At 29.8% G+C, this 21741-nt stretch overlaps 8 protein-coding genes across 11 annotated transcripts in view; 2 read left to right on the top strand and 6 right to left on the bottom strand.

Annotated features, from left to right (window-relative positions):
* Nucleotides 1–493: 493 nt before the first annotated feature.
* LOC134831968 (uncharacterized) lies at nucleotides 494–1271 on the bottom strand. The gene is made up of 3 exons (XM_063845822.1): nucleotides 962–1271; nucleotides 812–907; nucleotides 494–747 (listed from the first exon to the last, which is right to left on the bottom strand). Exons 1-3 carry the CDS (start codon nucleotides 1210–1212, stop codon nucleotides 651–653), a joined length of 444 nt encoding a protein of 147 aa, XP_063701892.1. The 5' UTR covers nucleotides 1213–1271; the 3' UTR covers nucleotides 494–650.
* A 1066-nt stretch (nucleotides 1272–2337) lies between these two features.
* On the bottom strand, nucleotides 2338–12699 carry LOC134831531 (transmembrane protein 53-like). Its single transcript, XM_063845276.1, has 3 exons — nucleotides 12606–12699; nucleotides 3001–3435; nucleotides 2338–2944 (listed from the first exon to the last, which is right to left on the bottom strand). The coding sequence occupies exons 2-3, from the start codon at nucleotides 3350–3352 to the stop codon at nucleotides 2502–2504; spliced, it is 795 nt and encodes a 264-aa protein (XP_063701346.1). The 5' UTR covers nucleotides 3353–3435; nucleotides 12606–12699; the 3' UTR covers nucleotides 2338–2501.
* Nucleotides 4684–5582, top strand: LOC134829598 (uncharacterized). The gene is made up of 2 exons (XM_063842761.1): nucleotides 4684–4863; nucleotides 4966–5582. Exons 1-2 carry the CDS (start codon nucleotides 4707–4709, stop codon nucleotides 5580–5582), a joined length of 774 nt encoding a protein of 257 aa, XP_063698831.1. The 5' UTR covers nucleotides 4684–4706.
* On the bottom strand, nucleotides 5597–6314 carry LOC134829599 (COMM domain-containing protein 3). Its single transcript, XM_063842762.1, has 2 exons — nucleotides 6173–6314; nucleotides 5597–6116 (listed from the first exon to the last, which is right to left on the bottom strand). Exons 1-2 carry the CDS (start codon nucleotides 6294–6296, stop codon nucleotides 5650–5652), a joined length of 591 nt encoding a protein of 196 aa, XP_063698832.1. The 5' UTR covers nucleotides 6297–6314; the 3' UTR covers nucleotides 5597–5649.
* Nucleotides 7935–10757, bottom strand: LOC134831354 (uncharacterized). 2 transcript variants are annotated; one of them, XM_063845071.1, is made up of 4 exons: nucleotides 9909–10757; nucleotides 8843–8927; nucleotides 8368–8508; nucleotides 7935–8276 (listed from the first exon to the last, which is right to left on the bottom strand). In XM_063845071.1, the coding sequence occupies exons 1-4, from the start codon at nucleotides 9978–9980 to the stop codon at nucleotides 8164–8166; spliced, it is 411 nt and encodes a 136-aa protein (XP_063701141.1). In that variant the 5' UTR covers nucleotides 9981–10757; the 3' UTR covers nucleotides 7935–8163. The 2 variants fall into 2 exon arrangements, with proteins under 2 accessions (XP_063701141.1, XP_063701142.1); XM_063845072.1 differs by having other exon boundaries at nucleotides 7935–8273; nucleotides 9909–10718.
* A 124-nt stretch (nucleotides 12700–12823) lies between the features above and the next one.
* On the top strand, nucleotides 12824–14316 carry LOC134829531 (eukaryotic translation initiation factor 2 subunit 2). Its single transcript, XM_063842632.1, has 3 exons — nucleotides 12824–12948; nucleotides 13096–13501; nucleotides 13697–14316. The coding sequence occupies exons 1-3, from the start codon at nucleotides 12934–12936 to the stop codon at nucleotides 14218–14220; spliced, it is 945 nt and encodes a 314-aa protein (XP_063698702.1). The 5' UTR covers nucleotides 12824–12933; the 3' UTR covers nucleotides 14221–14316.
* LOC134829532 (inosine triphosphate pyrophosphatase) lies at nucleotides 14291–14953 on the bottom strand. The gene is made up of 2 exons (XM_063842633.1): nucleotides 14696–14953; nucleotides 14291–14636 (listed from the first exon to the last, which is right to left on the bottom strand). The coding sequence occupies exons 1-2, from the start codon at nucleotides 14934–14936 to the stop codon at nucleotides 14314–14316; spliced, it is 564 nt and encodes a 187-aa protein (XP_063698703.1). The 5' UTR covers nucleotides 14937–14953; the 3' UTR covers nucleotides 14291–14313.
* Nucleotides 14954–16991: 2038 nt separating this feature from the next.
* LOC134829463 (spermatogenesis-associated protein 13-like) overlaps nucleotides 16992–21741 on the bottom strand; it is a 33697-nt gene continuing 28947 nt past the window's right edge. For all 3 annotated transcript variants that reach the window (XM_063842534.1, XM_063842535.1, XM_063842536.1), the window contains 4 exons: nucleotides 20043–21023; nucleotides 19817–19979; nucleotides 18493–18599; nucleotides 16992–18429 (listed from right to left, as the gene is read on the bottom strand). In XM_063842534.1, the coding sequence (XP_063698604.1) occupies nucleotides 17232–18429; nucleotides 18493–18599; nucleotides 19817–19979; nucleotides 20043–21023 (2449 nt within the window). In that variant the 3' untranslated portion in view covers nucleotides 16992–17231. The remainder of the gene's footprint in view (nucleotides 18430–18492; nucleotides 18600–19816; nucleotides 19980–20042; nucleotides 21024–21741) is intronic.

Here is a 21741-nt window from a genome sequence, read left to right as displayed (position 1 = left end):
ATATTATATAATGATCCAATATGAATATCTACGTTTTTGGGAATTTTGGAAAAAAAATATATTTAATAAAAAATACAACAGACAAAAAAAAATACTTTTAGATCTAGAAAACTTTCAAATTTTTAGCCTGCAGTAACTAACCAAACTAATTTTAACCAATAATATTTAATTAATTGATGATGAATAAAAATGAATATTTCAATGCAAAAGTTTTCGAGATTTTTTTTTTTTTTTTTTGATGAAATCGATTTTGAGGACTTTTAAGGTAAGTTTTTCTTTATTTTGAAATTTTTAAAAAATAATTTTCATGAAATTTTTCTCGAATTTGTGGAAGTATAAGAGAAATTTCAATATTTAAAGAGGAGTCTGTTAGAAAATTAATTTTTATAATTAAAAATTAAATTTTAAATTTTAATTAAATTATTAAAAATTAAATTAATTATTTTAATAAAAAAAAATTGTTTGCCAAAAAATATAAAAATATGGGCAAAAAATTTATGATTTAAAGTTTTTTTAAAACCAAAATATTTATACTAAATATATAACTCAGTAAAAAATTAATACACATATTTACTAAACTTATGAATTTCTTTTGAATTTTTTTTTTGTTTTATAATTTTGATGCTCATAAAATATAAAAACTAAGTTGGCTAATCTATAAAGATTACAGAAATTTGTAATACGAAATCAATCATTACGAAAGCAAGAATAAAACCAAGCATATACAAAATAGTGATTCTGGTTGTACTAAAAGAAAAAAAAATAGTTAAATCTATTTATTTTTTCCTTAAATTAAAAAAAAAACACTTACTTTAAAATTTCTTTTGCCACATATCCACAATTTTTGCATCTTCCTCGTTTAAATGCGCAATTTTGTAATACGTACGGTAGCCAAGAAATGATGCAACTAACAAAAAAATTATTATTTTTCAATTATTTTTTTTTTTTAAATAATTCATACCATGCAAAAAGCAAGCAAAAGAACCACGCATGTTGATTTGCGGAAGTCACTTCATCATATTCCAAAAAGGCAACTTGACACTTTGGACATCTATCAGCTTCATTAACGTAAATGTGAATAACAGTTGTAGGGGAAGTCCTCTCATTATTTGAGGTTGAAGGTTGACCCGAAATAACTGAATTATAAGGAGGAGGATCCGTTTCTGCAGTTTTTGCTTCTGTATCCATCAAAATTTCCTTTTCGTGACTCATTTTTAAAGTAACTTGTGGATTATTTCACAAACGAAAGTGAACTACGAGCTTATTTTAACTACAAGACTAATTTATTATCACTTATCTTTAATACTTATTTGATTTTTGATAAAATAGAGGAGAAATTTGTGTCTTTTTGCTAAAAAAAACAGCTTTGTAAACATTTGAAAGATAAAATATTCAAATTTCACGGAATTTATATTTTGTGCATTTTATATTTTTATAATCAAAAAAAAAATAAAAAAATATATAAAAAAAATATTAAAAAAATAAAAAAAAACATTTTTGAAGTTTTCAACTTCTAAAATCATTTTTATATTTTTCAAAAAAAAAAAAAAATAAATAAATAAAATAAAAAAATAAGAAAAAAACAAACTATAAAGTATGAAACAAGTCTGCCCCGAGGAGAACGGAAAAAAAATTTCATGCTTTATAGTTTGTTTTTTCCTTATTTTTTTTAATTTTTTTTATATTTTTTTTTGAAATATTTTTTTTTATATTTTTTTAAATTTTTTTTTAATATTTTTTTAATATTTTTTTTTATTTCATACTTTACAGTGTTAAAATTTATAGTTTTCCAATTACAGAACTTAACGATACTTTTCAAATATTTACTCCAAATACACTTTTATTTAAAGAAAGAGTTGAACCCAAGATTTTTATTAGTTAAAATTAAAATATTGATTAAACTAAAAAAGTTTCAGAGTGATAGGTATGGAAAGAAAAATTAATGTAATATTCCTGTGATTCGCAGGCGCCGATTTTTTCGCAAAATCAATATAAAAATGGTAATAAGAGGCTCTGAGTGAATTTTTTTTTTAAATTTCTTAAAATTTTTTTCGTGAACATTATGGGGGACGTCATAACTAACATTTTTCTCCTCGGAACATATGCTCTGAGACGTATATTTTTCTCAAACACCGATCGAATCCACATTTTTGAATGAAAATCAAATGAAAATACAGTATAAAAATGGTAATAAAAAAAATAATTTTAAATTTTAGAATGTTGTCTTATACAATTGAGTAAAAAAAGATCTTAATTTTTATTAAAAAAATTAATTTAATTAAAAATAATTCTTTAAAAAAATCATGTTAATAAAATTTCAAAATTTTAGATGCTAAAACGAATGAAAAATCATCTTGAACTGTGAAAATTGTCTTTTTATTTAATAAATAAATAAATTAATGTGAATGGATTTGATCCAATTTTGCTCGTTCACTTGAAAAATCAGCTTATGCCACAACCAAAGACTCTCAGAGTCCAACTTTAAACCACAAAATGTCAAATTAATTTTTCAAGCACTCTTCCATGAACTTGTCAATGCTATTTTTGTAAACTTCTGGATGTTTCATGAAGTGCCTCACATGCTCCGAGTCATCAAAACAGACTTTTGTCACTTTATTTCCCAACTTTTCACGGCAACTCGCGAAATGTTCAACATCTGGAGCCAATATTAAATTATCTTTCTTCGAATAGAACAACAAATGTGGGCAATTTATGGTCTTTTGTTCACATAAAGCTCTGAAAGGATCACTTCCTGGCGTGTAACCGACTAGAATTTCCTTCGTTTTGTAGTAAAACATTTGAAGAATGTACATACAAAATAGCAGGGAGAAGATAATAGCAGCTATCAAAGGTCCAATTGGAGTCATTTTTCCGAAAATTTCTTGCATGACATGAAATAAAGTTTTAACTCGCCGCTCACCGGGAGCAGAATCGTAAATTATTCCTACAAAAAAATTAAAATTTTAATTTTTTCTGTCAAAACCTTTTTAAAAAAAATACCTTTAAGAGTCATTCCTTCATTTTTCAGGCACATCGAAAGATGTTCGTTCAAAAAAGCTCCCCCATTGGAGAAAAGATGCAAAAATAACGGTCTCCCATCTAACCGCGAGTCATTTTTCAAATATTTGGCAATGTCACGTGCGGCTTTTACGAGTCCCGGCTTATCCCAGAAGACGTGTGACACAGGTCCACAATATCGAACGACGATAAGACCTTTGTCCTCGTAGATTTTTGAATATTTCTGCAAGTAACGATCTTGACAACCTGCCCAACCGAGCAGCAATACAACTGGAGTCGTCTTGGATACGTCAGACTCGGGGAAATGTAAATTAATTCCTAATGATTTTGTCATTTTGAGCGGAAAACACGACTTGAAATGATGCAAAAACTTAAAAAAGCCGATGATGGAAAATGAACGAGTTGATAGGGTTGCCACTTTAGAATATTTTATTGAATTGAAAAATGATAAATAAATTTTTAAAAAATATTTTCAATCAAATTTGACCAATATTTGTAGTTTTTTTAAAGATTTATTTAAATAAATTTTAATTTTAAAAAATTTTAATGATTTTTTTAAAACGAAATTTGTGAAACTTTTTTAAAAATAAGTAATTTTGAGCCAAGAAAAGTAAAAAAATGAATTTCCTTCCAAGTAAATAACTTATTCAAATTTTTTAAAGAGTAAATATTTCGGGAACAATATTAAAAATCGAATATTAAAAAAATGAATAAAAAATTAAAAAAAAAATAATTATTATTATAAACTTTTCAGAGCAACAATATTTAAAAATTATTTCAAATTGACTTTAAAAAACATTTCTTAATTTTTTCGGAAGTCAAATCAAAAATTTTTTAATTCAAAAATTTTTTGAAATTAAGAAAACTTTAGTTAAATTTAAGCCAAATCAAAAGGATCTTTGTAAGCCATCTATTCATTATTCATATTAAATAAATTAATTTCCATTGTTTTTAAACTAAAAAAATAATTTTTTTTTCTCTAAATTTTTGTTGTTTTGAGTTTTTTATATTGATACTTGTGTATTAAAAATTGATTTTAAAACATTTTAATTAAAATTGAAAAAATTAATTATATTAAAAATCGAAAGTCTTAAAAAATTTAATTTTTTAAATTTAAAAAAAAAAGCCATCTATTAATTATTCAAATTAAATAAATTAATTTCCAATTTGTTTTATTTTATAAAAAAAAAAATTATTTTCCTAAACTTAGTTGAAAATTCGACAAATATTATACTTTTGACTCATTTGAAAATTTTTTTGAAAAAATTAATTAATTTTAAATTCAATTAATGATCAATAGTGAAAAATGTTCAAATCTGAATAGAAAAATTAATAAATTTTTTGAAAAAATCTCCGATTCGTCAAATTTTTAGAACTTAAAAACATTTTTTTCTTTCCGAAGCTAAATTTTTGGTTTTGCGAATTTTGATTTTTTTTTTTTAAGATTTTACAGAACAAAATTTATTTAAAATTATTATTTTGGTAGAGATGCTAAAGTTTTAGCTTTTAAATGTAATTTAATTATTTTGATGACAAGACATTTTGATTAAAATTAATTTTTTTTTATTTATAAACGATAAAAATCTGGCAACCCTACCGAGATGTCCCGGAAAAATCTCACAAAATCCGTTCCACGTCGCGCAGCTGATTGTCAAAACGAATTTTGACATTTAGAATCAAAATAAGCAATGAGTATCTGCGTAAAAAATTTAGGTCTAATTGAGAAGCAATTGTTCAAAAGTTTTCAATTTCGAGCTGTTGCCTACTACTCACGCCGAAACAACTCCAAAAGCAGCGAATCGCCATACAAATATGTCCGCCGTTCCAAAGACTTGGGCGTAGAAGGTGAGAAAAACAACTTCAAGGTTACTCGTTGTGCCCTTTTATTGCATCATAAAAACTCTTTTTTTTTTTTGCGACGCATTAATGTAATTTTTTTATTTTTAGAGTCGCACGAACATGTCGAGGGTGGCGCCAACTGGGAACTTCTCGCACCCAAGAGCAACAGATTTTACCTGCCAAATCTCTGTGGACCCGCATACCAGTCAAATGCATCCATAATTCCTGCACCGAGAGACTGCCTCGCAGAATTGGTGGATTTCACCAATAAAGACCCCAAAAAGCTGCACATTAGTTCGACGACGTGTCCGGTTTTGCTGAAAAAATCTCTCGTCGAGCTATTTCCAGCGCCAGAAGTCGTGGGACCTGAACCTTTAACTTTGATTTCGCTGAAATCGACACAAGATACGGAAACGGCAGCGAGAAATTTCGTACTTGCTGCCAGGGAAATTTGTTCGCGCATTCGGATGAACGGATATTGGGCGGATTTCATGAATTGCTTCAGCGGGAAACCCTTTTATTCGTACTCAAACGGGAAATTATTCAAGGTCGATGAGCGTTTTCGCGGATTAGGCATGAAATTCGACAATTTGCATGGATGTGTGGTGATAACGGGCAACAAATCTGCCGACTTGGATGAGAATCCCGAGGAATTTCGGGGCGTAATTGTGTCGAATATCTTCCCAGACATTACGCAAATTCGCGGACTGATCGACGACGACTAATTTATTGATTGAAATCTGTTGTATTCTAGTGAAAAATATATATTGAATAAAAAAATTGTGAAAAATTTTAAATTTTGTTCGATGCCACGCGACGACAGCTTCTCTCGATCTCCTTCAACTTATTAATTAACGCTTGAAGCTCTTCTGGATTGCATGTGAACTCGGTTACAACTTCCTCCTTGCTACTGGAATTCGTTCCCAAGAACTGAATTTTGTAGTTAATGTCCCCGGGCTTCGACAAAGAACTACTGGCGACATCACAATCCAACCGCCAAGCCACATCATTCACGTAAGGCAGGAAATTCGGCGCAAAAGTTAAGGATTTTTGACGAAATTCGTCTTTGTGGAGTTTGTAAGTGACCACGAGCTCGTCAATTAATTCATTTTTTACTGATTTTCCTGTCAAATAACTCCGAACATCTTCAATACTGGCGGATTTGCGAACAGCTTGGAAGAAAAGTACGAGAACGCAGACTTCGGCTTGTTTGATGCGATCGGGACAGGAGGCGTATAGATCTTGTTTGTATGGAATGTCTAAAAGAAATTAATTTTAATTGAAGTTTTTTGTTGGAAAAATGTGAAAATCTTACAAGGTTTGGTGGTTAAAGCTTGTTTTACTGAGTTGTAAATGACTTTTTTGCTCACTTCAGGCGAAATTGTGGAATAAAGTTGCTGTAAACCGAGCAAAGCTTGTTCAGATATTTCCAAGTCCATTTTTGTGATGATTATTGCGGAAATATCGTTTGTTTGACAAGTCAGCTGATTTTTATCGATAACGTTCCGTTTACCGTTAGTTTCATTGTGATACGGATTTTTTGAAAAATATAACGGTAAGAAGCAGTATTTTAAGAATTAAAAAAAATTAAAAACTTTTAATTAATTTGTTCAATTCTTAAATAAAAATCAAAACAAAATATCAGAAATCAAAATTTTTTCATTAAAATTTGAAAAATTTAATTTTCTACTAAAATTTAAATGACAAATGAGAAAAAAATTAATAATTTTAAAATGCGAAAAAATTATTAATTTTTAATTTTTCTAATTTTAAGATTTAAATCAAATTTTTAAAATTTCAAAATAGAATTTTTTAAAATTTTCTTAATTTTTTTCAAAAAAAATATTTAAAAAACTTAAATAATTTCAAAAAAAGAATTAAAAAATTAAATTTATTTAAAATTCAAATATTTTTTTTTTAAAAGCTCAAAATTAGAAATTAGGGAAAAAATAAAACAAAATCTTACAAAATTAAAATTTTTGAAAAAAAAAATTATTTTGGTCACAAAATTTTTTCTCGTGTATTTTATACAAAACGTCTTTTTTAGGCAAATTTACCTATTCTTTGGTATATTCAATTACACTTTATGATTTTTTAATCAAAAAATTCCCAAAAATGTCAAAAATTTTTCAATTTTTAATTTATTTTTTGTAAATTACGGAATTTACGACAAAAATGGAAATATAAAATTGAAAATTTTAAAAATTAAAAAATAGGGCTAAAATTTTTAAATTAAGCTAAAAATCACGAAGTGGCTAAAATTGAAGCTTTTTGGAGTAAAAAAAAACTTTTTTTTTTATTTTTGAAACTTTAAAATGGGCTTGAACACTGGATTTTGAAAAATTTTCACAGGGTATGTGGGCCCTATAAATAATTATAAAATGAATAAATTAAATAAAATTTTAAATAAATAATTATAAATTAAAATTAAACAAATAATAATTAAAAATACTAAAATTTCCGAAAAATCTGGTTAAATTTTCAAAAGTTGAGCTGTTTTCAATTTTTTTAAATTTTTAACCAATACAATTTATGTTTCAAAAAATGTTTCAAATATTTTATCAAAACTATTTATAAGAAAATTTTTCAAAAACTTTTTTTAACCATAGATATACAAAAAATAAAATTATTGTATTTTATTCAGTCGTCTTAGGTGAATAAAATTAATTTTTAACCAATTTTCAGTCTATATCTTCGTTAATTTATATTTATTATTTTTCAATGATAACTTTATAATAAAAAAGGAGCCAATTTTAAAAATTTAAGTAAAATTAAATGAAAAACCGAAATATTTTTGATAAATTTTACAAACCTCATAAAAGTGAAAAATGAAAATCACTCTAAAAAAACAATTCTGATAAAAATTTCAAGAAATTAAAATAAAATAATTTAAAAAAAATACCTACCTAAGTAAATATAATAAAAACTTCATATTCTCAGTTCATTTAATAAACAAATAATAATTCCTTGTAAAATATGAAAACTTCCACAAACTGCAGAATGAAAAAAAAATAAAATTATCTAATCAAGTAAAAAGATATCAATAAACGATGAATAAATAAAACAGCACACTCCAATTAAATAATTAACAAAAATATTTATTTATTTATTCATAGAGGTGTTCCCTATCTGCTATCTCTACTAATTTTTATAAAAAGTATCTATAATAATACTCTCAAGTACAATATTTTTTTTTGTCTGTATCACATATCGATATGTAGGTAAATATTTTATCAGTTCTCTGGCAATAATTTTGATTGCCATTCTCGAGACAATTCAAATTAATCAATTTGTACGAAATTCCATTCATGCTACACATTTCTGACTATTTTGGCTGTTACAGTTTGCCGATTCCATGACGGGACACGTGGGAGTCATCATTATCCGCAACGCTTCTTCATATGTCGGGAGACCATCTGCTGAACAAAAAAAAAAAATGATAAAAAAAACATTCGTGACTGAATTTGATTTTGTTTCATATTTTTTTAAAAAAAAAAAATGTCTCATTACCTGACTTTTCCATGTTATTATTAGCACTATCAATATTTAAACTACTTCGACTTGTGAGTTCTCTGTTACTTGCGGTTGTCGATATCGTATCGATTGATGGCATCGTACGTGAGGAAATTGTGTAGACGGGCGATGTAAAATCTGCGCGACATTAATAAAAAATGAATTAAGTGCATTTATTACGGAAAAAACGTCGTAAAAGAGGAATAACGACTAATTGAAAGGCAAGGAAAAAAAAATCGATTCGGGGATGTTTTGAACGAGGAAGAATGGTAATCGATTTGAAGCGTGTAGCGTGAAATGAAGGAAATGGGTACTTGACACAGCTCGGTGTGAAGTGTTCTCTTGTTCAATGGAGACGCCTTGTCCTTGTTTTTTGAAGTAAAACTTGGCACTTGGCATCATATTTCATCGTGAAATGACAACCTTGTAACTTTTTTCAACGGTTTTGTGGCATGTAATGGGAAACGCTTACCTTCGCTGGCATTTACGTCGGGATTTGTGTCGGAAATAAGTCCTCGGGCTTTGGCAATTTTGGCGCAGTAACGGACTGTTTGGACCTTTATTTATAAAAAAAAATAATTTTTATTCCAACAGAGTCAAAAAGGTTTAAATTTTTTATTACTTAAGACTTTTGACTTAATGTAACTTAAGAAAACTTAAGCTAAATCATCTAAATTAAGTTGACTTAATCCTAATTAAAATCTATCTTACAAAATTAAGTCAAAAAAAGCATAAAAAAGTTAAAAATAATAAAATTTTTTCTAACAGATCAATTTTAATGAAAAATCTTAAATTTTAGAAAAATATAAATTTCAATCCAAGGCTAAAAAATTTTATGCGAAGTTAAAAAATTTAAATTAAATAAAAATTAAAATATTTTTTTGAATTTTCAAACAATTTCGGGGAAAATATAAATTAGGTCAATAAATTTTTACTTAAGTCTAACTTAATTGACTTTTGCTTAAGCTTACACTTAACTTTTGAATAAGGAGAGAAACTCAATTGAAAATTCTTTGAATGATTTTTATTTTCTGAAAATATATTTTTTGTGTTTTTTGATCATTTTTCAAATTTTTGGCGCCAATAGTTTGAAAAAAATTGGAAACATTGAGTAGATAAGAACCTTTTCCAAATTGTTCCAAATAAAAAATTTTATAAATCGTTGGAAAGGGAGTAAAATTTCTGACAAAGGATTTCTGTTAAAAAGATCTAATATTTGTCAAAAATTTTACCTCCTTTTCAAAACTCCTCCTAAAACTTTGTATTTGGAATGATTTCTTTTACATAACTTTGATTCCTAAAGCTCATTTTTCCTCAATAGTTCCAAATTTTTTTAAAACAAAATGATCAAGAAAAACAAAAAAAAAAAAATATTTTCAAAAAAATCCAAAAAAAAAATCATTTTTTTGTGAAAATTTGATTCAAGTGTCTTTCAATCTAAAAATCGAATTTAACTTGTTCTCAAATTAATTAAAACTGACTTTAAACTCAAAAGCCTTTTCGAACCCTGGAATTAAAACAAAAAACTCTTTTCTTACCAAAATGTAAAAAAGTAACGCCGATAACAAAGCACACCAAACAATCCACGCAACGTCCTCCAGATCATCCATAGTGACACATTAACCGCTAATTACTTGAAATTAATTATCATCTCTGCTGACGGCGACGACAACGACAACACTTTCGATTGATGTCTCTAACAAGTCTCTATAAAGCTTCAATAACAAAATGACAGCATGACTGCATCAATTTTATCTCTTGTTTACTTTTTCACAAATATCTACAGTTTATCTATTTCACACATTTTACAACGTGGGCAATAAATCACCTCCTAAATCCCTTCTTTAAATATTTCGAAATAAACAAAATTCCTTCGAGGGTTTTTTTTTTGAGCAAAAAATATCCTTCCAAATAATTTTTTGTTTGTCAATCACGGAAAAATTCACGGAAATTCCGAGACAAAAATCGAGCAACTGTCTTCAAGCACGACAAACATTACACTGACACAACAACAAAAGTGCTCGACGAACAAGAATTCCTTTTTACTGGTAGATATCATGTCAATACTCGATTAGGGTGGAACGTACATGAGCTTCGAATTCGAAATGCGTGAATTACGTGAATGTGGTTCCCATCTACCCTCTACCGTTTGCCGATTGTTGATTCAATATAGAACTTTGTTGTATACGGGAACTTTTTAGCTCGACAATTATAAATGTGTTGTGCTGTTATGCCTTCGCTGACTGCATTAAAATATGTCTCTAATAATAAATAACGCACGAAGCAAAAAAAAAATGTAATAGTGACGTTCGTATTGTGGTGCCGCGCCGCCGTAGGGCACACACTAAGTAGCAATAAAAGAATAACAAGTTCTGTCGAAGCGTACGTTGCTGCTCTGTAATGTTGACAGAACAAATACTAACTAACAACAAACAATAAATATTTTAATAAATGATATAATGGTGCAACTTGTAATATTCACCTCCACGGTTGTTGTTGGTGCTGCCTGTCTTTTATGGTGTGTCGTTGTGTGAAGCACGATAAATTTATTTGCATGGAAATGATATATGTAGAATAGATTCGTCGAGGCGAATGATGGGTTTCTGCTGAACTTTATTGTTTTTCTTTGCTGGAAAATTTTCCTTTTACGCTTTCATGACTTTCGTTTATAATAAATAGAATCCGGTTAGAAGTGACTTTTTGCAATGGTTTCTGATTAATTAATAAAGTTGTGAATTTCCAGAATAATTCAATTGGTAAAGTGAATGTTTTAGTTTCGTGTTGATCTAGCCTTGATCCTAAAATAAATTTATTTTAAGAGTTTCTTCTGAGAATTTTAAACAAGGCACCTGAAATGAAAATCTAAATTAAGATTTCAACCTATTTTTCATCAATTTTAGAGCTAAAAGTGAGTAGTTAGTCCTTTTTGACATCATTTCTGTTAATATTTGATCCATAACGGGTTTTTCTCATGACGATGTTTGTTTGGCGGGAAACGAAAACCGTTACGCCTCAGTGCCTCAGACAGAAAAGTAAAAATCATTTTTGGATTAACTCAATTCCTTTTTTGCCACATTCATAATATGGCATCCATATGATGCTACCGTAGTTCATTATCCATAAGAAGTGTATATTTCGAAAATCTTTCCTGAATTGTTTGATTATATTTGCCTTAGCAACGGTTACGTCGAGATGATGCTTAAACGATAGGTTCGATTAGGATAATGGATTAGAAAATGACAACAGATTTTCGAGAGAAGGAAATAATGTTGCATTTGTTGAGGTTTACCAGCAGCCCGTTGTTATAGCGGTAAGTCAAGCAGTTGACTCTTCCGATTCGAGTCCCAAGAATTTTGTCACTTCCAAAGGATTTTGCCATAGATCTATGACAAAGAGGTCCGTTGGCTTTCCTCGACAGTTGAACAGGTGGTGCACGTCATTTTGTATAGTCGCATTTGTCTTCAATACTGTCATCGATGCGGTGCAGATAGTTGTTGGTTAGTCTGCTGTATCCTGAGCAAAGTTGTGATAAGGCGGATCGTGTACTTCTTGGCAGCCTTTTTTCTTCGTTTGCGACTTCCGGAGGTTTATCGTTCAGGACCTTGTTCAATGATGCTGAATTGAGTGCTTCGGTTACTGAGTTGGTGTGGACAACAGCAGCCTGTTCCAAATGATCAGTGTCATCAATAAATTTTATCGCCTTATAAACTTTCAAATCATCGGCATATATGCAAAGTTCAACATCCTCCAGAAAAATAGCAGGTAGTTAATGAAGTGACGTTCAAACTTCTAGAAGTTACATCGCCATTTTGCCAACCATTTCAACGTGAATGGATTGATTCCAAGCCGTTCAAGCTTCAAGAGTAGGAGTTTGTGGTCCATCTTGTCGAATGCTTTTGAAAAATCAGTATATAGTGCATCAACTTTGTGCCCTTCTACATTAACCAACAAGGTTGGATCTTACTGATCTCTTTTTTACGACGCCATGTTGAATTGGGCTCAAAATAGATAATTATACTCAGTAAAAACTTTTGAGGTTTCTCAGCCCTGCTTTATTATGCCAAACTGATTTTTGCCAAGTTTTTCCAATTTTTAAATATTTTTAGAGTCTACTTAATTTCAAATTTTTTTAATCCACATTTTTTAAATCACTATTTAATGGATAGTTTGAATGACAAAATTTGTCTGAAATTGCAAAGTTTCATAATTTATTCAAATAATGATATTTTACTTACATTTTTGGACTTTTTAACTCCATTTTCAACTTGCTTTCTAATAAATTCATAAAATTTTATCAGTTTTCCGCTAAAACTGCTTGGAGCGAAAAACCCCAGAATGAAAAAAAAACCTGCCAATGCTAACTGGGGGCGACAGGATTTTTCACTCTCATTCGTCTCACTGAATCCCATGTAAAATTGCAACTCCATCCACTTTGACAGTCCCGTCAACTTTCTGTCATTAATCTGTCAAAACCTGTATGGAAGAAAAAGCTGATGCAATATTAATTTTTACGGATTTCTGATACAAATTTTAGCGAAAAACTAACAAATTATCCTCTAAACCATGACCGAGGAAGCGGTAAGTCTGTTTTTCATCAAAAATTGTCCAAAACTTGAAGAATATTTAGATTTTCAACCAAAATCTGTTCACCATGTTTTCCCTTCACTCACGTCGTACACCGCGACACGTACAGCCTTAATGGTTAATTTAATTTCTCTTTTTCAGATTTTCGATCCTTCGTTGATGAAGAAGAAGAAGAAAAAGAAGACAGCCTTCGATTTAGATGCTGCCCTCGCTGCGGAAAGCGGAACCACAGAAACGCAAGAACAAGAAGCTGCCGCGAACGAGGAATCGACAAAAGATGATTTGGGTGACTTGGATGCCGACTTAGATTTGGAAAATTTCGGTAAAAAGAAGAAAAAGAAGAAGAAGCCTTTCATCAACTTGGATGGCGACGAAGCTTCGGGCTCGACGGAACAAAAAGACGGCGATGGCGACGGAGAACAAGGCGATGCAGAAATCGGTGGCGCCGAAGGAAACGAATTTGACTTTGGCATGAAGAAGAAAAAGAAGAAGAAGAAGGACTTGAACGATATTTTGAAGGATGAGGAGGAAGCGGACAAAGAAAATGGTAAGAAAACGTAATTTTTAAGGGTTTTTCAGGGAAAAAAAAATAATTTTTACTAACATTACATGCTTAACCGATTTCGAACCTTGTGAAAATGTTGAGGAAATAGGTACTTTGCCCCTCTAACTATTCCTTTTTCGGATTTTTACCCCTTTTAAAGTCATTTTTTAATAAAAAATTTTAATTTTTTTCCTACAGTTGAAGAAAGCAGCACTACCTGGTCCGGCTCAGATCGCGATTACACGTACGACGAACTGCTAAAACGCGTTTTCGAGATAATTCTGGATAAAAATCCCGACATGGCGACTGGAACTAAGCCCAAATTCGTCATCAAACCTCCCCAGGTCCTCAAAATCGGCACAAAGAAAACTTCTTTCGCCAACTTTACCGAAATTTGTAAAACTTTGCATCGTCAACCGAAGCATTTATTGGACTTTTTGCTAGCTGAACTTGGAACAAGTGGCTCTGTCGACGGTAATTCGCAACTCATTATCAAGGGTCGCTTCCAGCCGAAACAAATTGAGAATGTGCTGCGTCGCTACATCAAGGAATACGTAACGTGTCACACCTGCCGTTCGCCCGAAACAATTTTGCAAAAGGACACGCGGTTGTTCTTCTTGCAGTGCGAAACGTGCGGCTCCCGGTGCTCCGTGGCGAGTATCAAGAGCGGTTTCCAGGCCGTTACGGGAAAACGTGCCGCGATTCGTGCAAAAACGGCTTAAAACCAGCGTCGATTGTAGGAAACTTCTTTTTTTTGTCATCAAGATTTGTATTAAAAATTAATAAAAAAGATCAATCTACTGAAAAATTTATTTTCATTGCTTCAAGAAATGATCCCGCAACTGATCTAGAGCCCGAAAACGATGAGAAATTTTATTTTTTTCCTCTTTTGGCAGTTCAGCATAAGTTTTTTCATAACCAGTTGGTTGAAAAATGGGATCCCAACCGAAATCCCGAGATCCTCGTGGGAACACAATTTTCCCCTGGGTCCTTCCTTGAAACAATTTCACTTCAGAATCGCCTCCTTCGCAATACGCAAAGGTACAAACTGCCTCCGCACTTTTGTCTTCCCATCCTTCGAGCATTTTATGTAAACCTTCGGGCCCTAATTTGTCCAAAAACCACTTAATATAAGGGCCTAAAAGGAAATTTTAAATAAAAATCTTCAATTTTTTTCGAAAATCTTTAAAAAATCACCTGGAAGTCCTTTCAACGCATTGAAACAAAGCGAAGTATCCTCAACAACAACCGGTCCATTCACATGCTTGGCAGCTTCCTGACATTTTTTGATGGAAATTTCGTCAATTTCTCCCTGCCATTCCGGCAAATCGATTTTAACGGAAGTGATATCGAGTGGAAAAGTTGTTCCCAGAATCGCTTTGATCTCTTCGAGCTTTTTAGCGTTGCCGGTTACGAAAGTTAAGACTTTGCGAGACATGTTTTGCTGTTTTTTTTTTGAGAGAAAAAATATCAAAAGAAATTCGCAGTAGGAAAATTAGGGTAACCACGTGACTTATTTTTGAATCAAAAAAAAAGGCGCATTTTTTATTTCTTAGATTTTAATAATTTTTCTTTATTTATTTTATTTTATTTATTTAATGATTACTTTTTTTGTTTAAATATAATTTTAATTCTTCTTCCTTTAAATAGTTTCTTTCTTTTATTTTAATATTTTTTTTAATAATTAATTCTTCAATTAACAAGTGTTAAATTATACAAAAATTCTTTATTTTTTTAATTAAATAACAGTTCCTTGTTTTTGTTCCATTTAATTTTTATCGCCTCAAAATTATTTTTTTTAATTCAATATTTTATTTTTTTAAACGATCAAAGAGCTCAGAACGCATTTACAGATTTTTTTAGTGTTTTTCCGACCAAAAGTAGGATTTTTTGGGAATTCTATGCAAATAACGATTTTGACCATTTTCAGGTTTCAAAGGAGTTTTCAGGGAAATTTCTGACATTTCCTACAAACTACACAACTTTAATTCTAATTTTTTTCTTGTAAGTATATGAAAAACCTATAACAGACACTCAGTTTCGATTGCTATAATTTTAAATAGTTTTTAGTCATTTTTTTTTAAGATTTAACTTTTTTTAAGAGTATTTCAAATGATTCTTACTACCGACAATCATTCAGATTTTTTTTTTCTTAGACATCAATAATTTTTTTGCTTTCATTTCACAAAATAAATTCATTCGAGCTTATTTAATTGGTGCGTTGTTGATTCGTTCTCTACTATGATTTGATTGCAAATTAAGGTAAATTCGTCTGAAGCCGTTATTTTTATATATTTGGAACTAAATTAATGTTTTTTTTAGAGCTAAAAGTAATTCAGAATTTTTTATTAACTAATTTTTAAGCTCTTTTTAATGGTTATTTTTCTTGTTAAACCGATTGTTTTAGATTTTTTTATGATTTTTAATTGATTTTAATAGCTTTTCATTTTTTTATTAAAGATTTACTGGCTTACCATTCATTCATTTGGAGCAATTTTTTGAATATTTTTTAAATTTGACACAAATTTGCAGGAAGATTTTGTGTGGGATATTTTACTGTCTATTAATAAGTTGCTGAATTGAAATAAAATTCGCTGAATATACAAAAACTCAATAAAAAAAATTTTAAAGTAAATAAAAACAAATAAAAATTTGCTGAATATTAATTGGATTGCTGAATTAAACTCAGCATAATTTAAATACCCAATATTTGCTGAATAAAACGTTTTCAAATTTTGCTGAATTTCAATTGTATTTTTATGGTTTTTAAATTAAATTCAGCAAAATTTGTAAACTCAATATTTGCTGAATAAAAGTTTTAAAATTAAAATTGCTGAATTTGAATTTATTTGTTTTTTTTTGTCGTTAAATTGAATTCAGCAAAATTTTTAAACTCGAAGCTGAAATGAGCTAATATTTGCTGAAGTAAATAATAATTTCAAAAGTTGCTGAACTTAATTTTTTTATTTTAAATTGTCGTGAAAAAAAATTTCTGAATGTAAATATGTAGATTGTACTTGCTGAATAAAATTTTGCTGAACTGAAATTAATTTTTTTAAATTATATTTTTATGAATTAAATTCAGCAAAATTAGTATAAGCTTTAAGCTGAATTAAAATAATATTTGCTGAATAAATATTTTTAAAAGCTGCTGAATTTTTTTTATTTTTAAATTGTTGTGAATGAAATTCAGCATAATTTCAATACTTAAAATTCGCTGAATCAAAGTTTTCAAATTTTGCTGAATTTGAATTGATTTTGAGTTGAATTTTTTTTGTTAATTTGAATTCAGCAAAGCTGAAGTTGAAACTAAAGTTGAAATTCTTTTTTAATATTTTTTTAGTTGCTGAATAAAGTTCAGCAAAATTTGTAAACTTTTATTCAGCACATATTCAGCAAATTTAAAAAACTGTTAAAAATTAAGAAAAATAGGAAAAATTAAAAAAAGTATTTTTTAATGTTTTAAAGAATAATAATAAATTTATTTCCACTTAAAATTGTCTCATATAAATAAAATAATAATTAATAATACGATAAATTATAAAATTAAGTTGTCTCAAAAATTAAAACGTACTAATAATAAAAGGTTGTCTATTTTGTTTCTTGGTTATTTAAAGGTTAAGCCTGTCACAAATTCTCTTACAGTTTTCTAAGCTTTTAGGATAAATTATAACGATTTGCATGTCTAACTGTCTAGTTGCAACAATTATAAGAAAGTACCGTCCTTTGTGTCTCAAGACGACATCAAAGGCGATGTTTGCTCTTTGCCGCCATTTTTCACCGCCTTCCCATTCGTAATCTGCCCGAGCGGCAAACTATTTGACTGTTTCAAATTCAGACTTGAGTTACTTTGCGACGACGAATCGCCGCTCGTGAGAAGCGTTTGTTGCGCCAATTGCGGCACCGGAGGTCCCGTCGCATGCGTCGGACTGTGCGATGGCGTGCTATTCGTACTTTTCGACTTGCGGAACCAATTTCCGATGCGCCGACGTCCCAACGAGTTGCTATGGTAGTCCTGATGGTAATTCACGGGAACATTTTCTTTGGACAATTTACGGGATTTCTTCGGGAGCGTATCACTATTGAGGCTATTTGGCTTACTGGGAGACGAGTCGCTGCCCTTATCGTTACTTTCAGACGTACTTTCGACATCCACGGGGCGTTCATTGCGATGATGATACCCATCCGTGACATCTTCATTGTTATCCGAAATGTATTCGCGATCGGAAAAATTGTCTTCATCCATGCCCGCAAGTTCCGACACGAACAAACTCTCGCCGCAAAATTGCCGTTCCGCCGAAAGGGTGTTGAGGAAACGCAATTTACTGCTATTGCTGCGGAAACAAAAGTCAAACCACTTGTTTCGGGAATCACAGTACACGCGAAGGGCATTTTTCAAGGTCACGCCGAACATTTTTCCGTCGGGTAAGTTCAAAATTCGACAATTATCGAGGAAAATCCGACCTTTGTAGATGTAATTCGTGCGTTTCAGCAAATCTTTTTTGCAGTAAATTAATTGACGGTCAAACAGGAACAAGGTGTACGTGTTATTCCACAAATTTGGCGTCATGCGAATGGCATCCGTTTGCAGGAACAATCGCGTACTGTGAACATTAATACTGGGTCCCTGGAAATTCTCGAAGCGCGCTTGGATGCGTGACAAGTACTCGCTGTGACGCTTGCCCTCGTTCACCATTTCCGTGACTTTTTTCATGGCGTTCAGGGCCATTTCGAAAATTTCGCGACAATCGATTGTCTCAATTTCGGATTTGGTCATGTTGCGATAATCCATGGAGAGGATGACCTCGCGGCGCGATGGCGTGTACTTGACTAATTCGCACAAGTGCAGGGGGTAACGACAAATTCGCTGGATTGGAGCTAATAAGTGGGCGGACAGAGGTAATTCTGGTAAGTTGGTCGATAAGCGACAACTGAAAATGATAAAATTTTTGTTAAAAAAATTATTTTTAAGAGAAAATAAATGAAATTCTTACTTTTCTAGCAATTGTAACGCCTCTTTGTTCCCTGTGTAGGTTTCTAGTTCCATTAATGCACGAGGGTAAGAATTACAGTAAGTGGAATAGACCATGAAGGCAGATTGCTGTAATGGAAAATAAAATTTTTTAATTAGTTTTCCAGCAAATATGAAGTGAATTTAAAGTTGTTTTTAATTTTCGTACATTTTTTTTTTTCAAACTTTTTGTCTTATTTTTTTTTTCATTCAAATTGACAGAAGTTGAAAGTTTTTTATTTTATCAATTTTTAATTAATTTTGACGTGATTTCATACATTTTCACAAAAAAAAATTTTGAAAAAAATTTTCATGAGCTTTTATTCGAGTTTTCTAATTTTAAATTATTTTGAAAAAAAATAAATATTTATTAAAAATTAAACAAAATTTCTAACAAATTGAAAATTTTTGAACGAATTTCCTGTTCTAATTATTAATTATTTTGAAAAACAATTCCCATAAAACTTTTCCAAATTTAAAATATTTTTTTATTCAAAAGAAATTCAATAAATTTTTATTAAAAAACTTTTAAGTTATGAAAAAAAAAAATTTTTTTTTCAATTTTTTGTAATTATTTATTTTTTTTACAGTTTTGAAAATTATTTTTAAAGAAATCTAATAACTTTCCATAAAAATTTCTAAATTTTTTCATTTTTTTTACAGATTTTTTTTCATTTTAGAACATCTCTAAGGAAGTTTTTAATTTTCAAATAAATTTTTACAATTATTTTTTTTACAAAAATATTTTAATTTTTAACTTAAAAAATTTGAAAAAAATACTTTTAATAAAAATTAATAAAAATTGAATAATAAATGAATTTTGAAATAAATTTTGTCGAAAAAATTCAGGGGGAAAAATAAAAATTAAATATAAAATACAAATATTTTTGACATATTTTGGAATTTTTATATTAAAAAATCATGAAAAATTACTGAAAAAAACTAAAGAAATTTGCTTAATTACGACATTTTCTATAGAAATGTTGAAAAACATTTTTTTGAAAGTCACGTGACCAAAATTATTTTTTTTCAAAAATTTTTATTTTAGGAGATTTTCAAAAAATTCAAAAATATTTATTTTTTTTATTTATTTTAAAAAATGAAAATATTAAATTTATTCGCCTTAAAAAAAAAAAAAAATAAAAAAAAAAAAAAAAAAAATTAATAAAAATTTAATTTTAAACTTATTTTACTACCAATAAGGAAAATTTTAATTTTTCTCGTCAAAATTTTACATATAGGATAAAGGATAAAAAATTTGAAATAAATTTAAAGCAACTTGAAAAAATTTAGAAAATGAAACTTACATATTCAAGGAAGACTTCACCAATGCGATTATTTGGTACGGACTGTTTCAGGGCTTGCAGGAAGGTTTGTTGGAAACTCCATAACTTTTCGACGTTCGAAAAGATTGTGTTGATGCTTTCGTTGGAGAAGATCTCCGGGTGTTCACGCATGTTTTTAATGAATCTACAACAAAAAATCATTTAAAATTAAATTTTTTTCTGAGAAAAAGTCAAGAAAATTTCTTACCCAATACATAATGACTCAAGTAAATTGACATAAACCGTTTCGGCGTTGATCAGTTCCTTAATGGCATTCGTTCGCATCATTTCGTGCGTTTGTTGACTAGTTCGTTCCTCGTCTCCTGCATTCGTTTGCAACTCAGTCTCGCTATCGTCGTCCTCCGATTCCGTCACGTGAACCGCTTGCGGATCCTGACTTCGACTCCGTCGATGGTGATTGTGATGATGATGATGTCGTCGCGATTGGTGTCGATTCGGCGTTCGTGGTTTAACAAAATTCGGTAAAATTCGCACAAAATCCTTCGGGAACCATCCGTAGGGCGCTTGTTGTCCTCCGGGCATTGATGCTGCAACGACGGCGTCTAATTTGATCTGTCCCCACCACCAGGGGCCCGTGTCTTTTTTAATTACTTCAACGAGATCTCCTTTTTGCAACGGAAGTTCCTCCGGACCGCCCGGCTTGAAATTGTACAAAACTTCGGCGTAACACGGTTGCTCGCCATGTTCGCCGGCAGTACGGGTGTGCGACGATTCCGTGTCGTTTGTCGTCGACGAGATGCTATCGGTGTCACTGGCAGCTTCCTCGTCGGTGGTGCGATGATGTCGATGCGATGGCGACGACGAAATTCGGTCCAATCCAGTTGGTTGGCTTAAGGAACGCATACTGAGAGTTGTGGTTGTCGCAATTTCTTCTTCTTTGTTGCCGCCGCCGTTGCCGCGTACTTTGATGGGAGCGCGACTCGGAACGGGCGACGCATTGCTGGATTTTGTCGAGCCGCTGCGCACGACACGCGATGGCGTTGATGCAGTCACTTCCATGTTGTGGTTGTCCATAGGCACATAGTTTGCAGTTGATGTCGTTGTCACGGTCAATTCGTCGTTTTCCAGCTCAACTTGGATGCCGGAGTCGCCGCTGTTGCATTTGTCGCGTCGATGGATTTTTGTCTTTTTGCGCTCCTTGCTTGTGCGCCACACTAAGGGACCGAATCTGAAAATAAAAAATTGAGGTGAGTTAAAATTTTCTCATTTTTAAGATTTATTAGATTTTTAAAAAAATTTAAATTAAATAACAAAAAAAAAGTTTTTAAGGAGAAATTTCGATAAATATTCTCAATTTTATTTTAAAAAATAATTTTCTAATTAAAATTAAAGAAAAAATTCATTTTGAACCTTAAAGCAAAAAATTTTGAAAAAAATTAATTATCAGCATTAGATGAATTAAATTAGTTTAAAATAATTAATTTGATAAATTTAATTAATTAATTTAAATAAAATTTTTAATTATTTTTTTTATTAAACATAAATTTATTTTAAATTAATTATTGTATTATTTAACTATATATAACTTTAAATAAATTTAAATTAATTATTAAAAAAAATAAAAAATTTTAAATAATATTTTTCATAAAAAATTAATTAAATTGATTTGAGACCAAAATTTAAAAAAATAATTTTAAATTAATTTTAATTTTAAAAAAAATCGATTCACGTGATATTTTTTTCATATTAATTTAAAAAATATAATATTTTTATTTAAAATTTAAAAAAATCTAGTTAAATTAAATAAATTAATTAATTTTAATTTAAAAAATCGATTAGAGTCACGTGAATTTTTTTTCATTTTAATTTAAAAAACATTTTCAATAAAAGCAAATTTAGTTCATTTTTTAAATTGATAAATAATTTAAAATTAAAAATTAATTAAT

The sequence above is a fragment of the Culicoides brevitarsis genome, chromosome 2 (genome assembly GCF_036172545.1).
Source record: "Culicoides brevitarsis isolate CSIRO-B50_1 chromosome 2, AGI_CSIRO_Cbre_v1, whole genome shotgun sequence".
In the NCBI taxonomy this organism is placed as follows: Eukaryota; Metazoa; Arthropoda; class Insecta; order Diptera; family Ceratopogonidae; genus Culicoides; species Culicoides brevitarsis.
Note: the sequence above shows the minus strand (reverse complement) of the source record. Positions and strands in the feature narration are given on the sequence as shown.

What these genes read in the sequence shown, in the direction of transcription:
- LOC134829532 (XM_063842633.1), bottom strand. Translation starts at nt 14,936, where the DNA reads ATGTCTCGCAAAGTCTTAACTTTCGTAACCGGCAACGCTAAAAAGCTC. An exon ending in TGCGTTGAAAGGACTTCCAG is followed by an intron (nt 14,637 to 14,695) that starts GTGATTTTTTAA and finishes ATTTCCTTTTAG; the next exon opens with GCCCTTATATTAAGTGGTTT.
- LOC134829599 (XM_063842762.1), bottom strand. Translation starts at nt 6,296, where the DNA reads ATGGACTTGGAAATATCTGAACAAGCTTTGCTCGGTTTACAGCAACTT. An exon ending in AGCTTTAACCACCAAACCTT is followed by an intron (nt 6,117 to 6,172) that starts GTAAGATTTTCA and finishes AATTTCTTTTAG; the next exon opens with ACATTCCATACAAACAAGAT.
- LOC134831968 (XM_063845822.1), bottom strand. Translation starts at nt 1,212, where the DNA reads ATGAGTCACGAAAAGGAAATTTTGATGGATACAGAAGCAAAAACTGCA. An exon ending in TTTTGCTTGCTTTTTGCATG is followed by an intron (nt 908 to 961) that starts GTATGAATTATT and finishes TTTTTTTGTTAG; the next exon opens with TTGCATCATTTCTTGGCTAC. An exon ending in GTGGCAAAAGAAATTTTAAA is followed by an intron (nt 748 to 811) that starts GTAAGTGTTTTT and finishes TTTTTCTTTTAG; the next exon opens with TACAACCAGAATCACTATTT.
- LOC134831531 (XM_063845276.1), bottom strand. Translation starts at nt 3,352, where the DNA reads ATGACAAAATCATTAGGAATTAATTTACATTTCCCCGAGTCTGACGTA. An exon ending in TGAAGGAATGACTCTTAAAG is followed by an intron (nt 2,945 to 3,000) that starts GTATTTTTTTTA and finishes ATTTTTTTGTAG; the next exon opens with GAATAATTTACGATTCTGCT.
- LOC134829598 (XM_063842761.1), top strand. Translation starts at nt 4,707, where the DNA reads ATGAGTATCTGCGTAAAAAATTTAGGTCTAATTGAGAAGCAATTGTTC. An exon ending in CAAAGACTTGGGCGTAGAAG is followed by an intron (nt 4,864 to 4,965) that starts GTGAGAAAAACA and finishes TTTTATTTTTAG; the next exon opens with AGTCGCACGAACATGTCGAG.
- LOC134829531 (XM_063842632.1), top strand. An exon ending in GGAAGCGGACAAAGAAAATG is followed by an intron (nt 13,502 to 13,696) that starts GTAAGAAAACGT and finishes TTTTTCCTACAG; the next exon opens with TTGAAGAAAGCAGCACTACC.
- LOC134831354 (XM_063845071.1), bottom strand. Translation starts at nt 9,980, where the DNA reads ATGGATGATCTGGAGGACGTTGCGTGGATTGTTTGGTGTGCTTTGTTA. An exon ending in CGACGTAAATGCCAGCGAAG is followed by an intron (nt 8,509 to 8,842) that starts GTAAGCGTTTCC and finishes AATGTCGCGCAG; the next exon opens with ATTTTACATCGCCCGTCTAC. An exon ending in TAATAACATGGAAAAGTCAG is followed by an intron (nt 8,277 to 8,367) that starts GTAATGAGACAT and finishes TTTTTTGTTCAG; the next exon opens with CAGATGGTCTCCCGACATAT.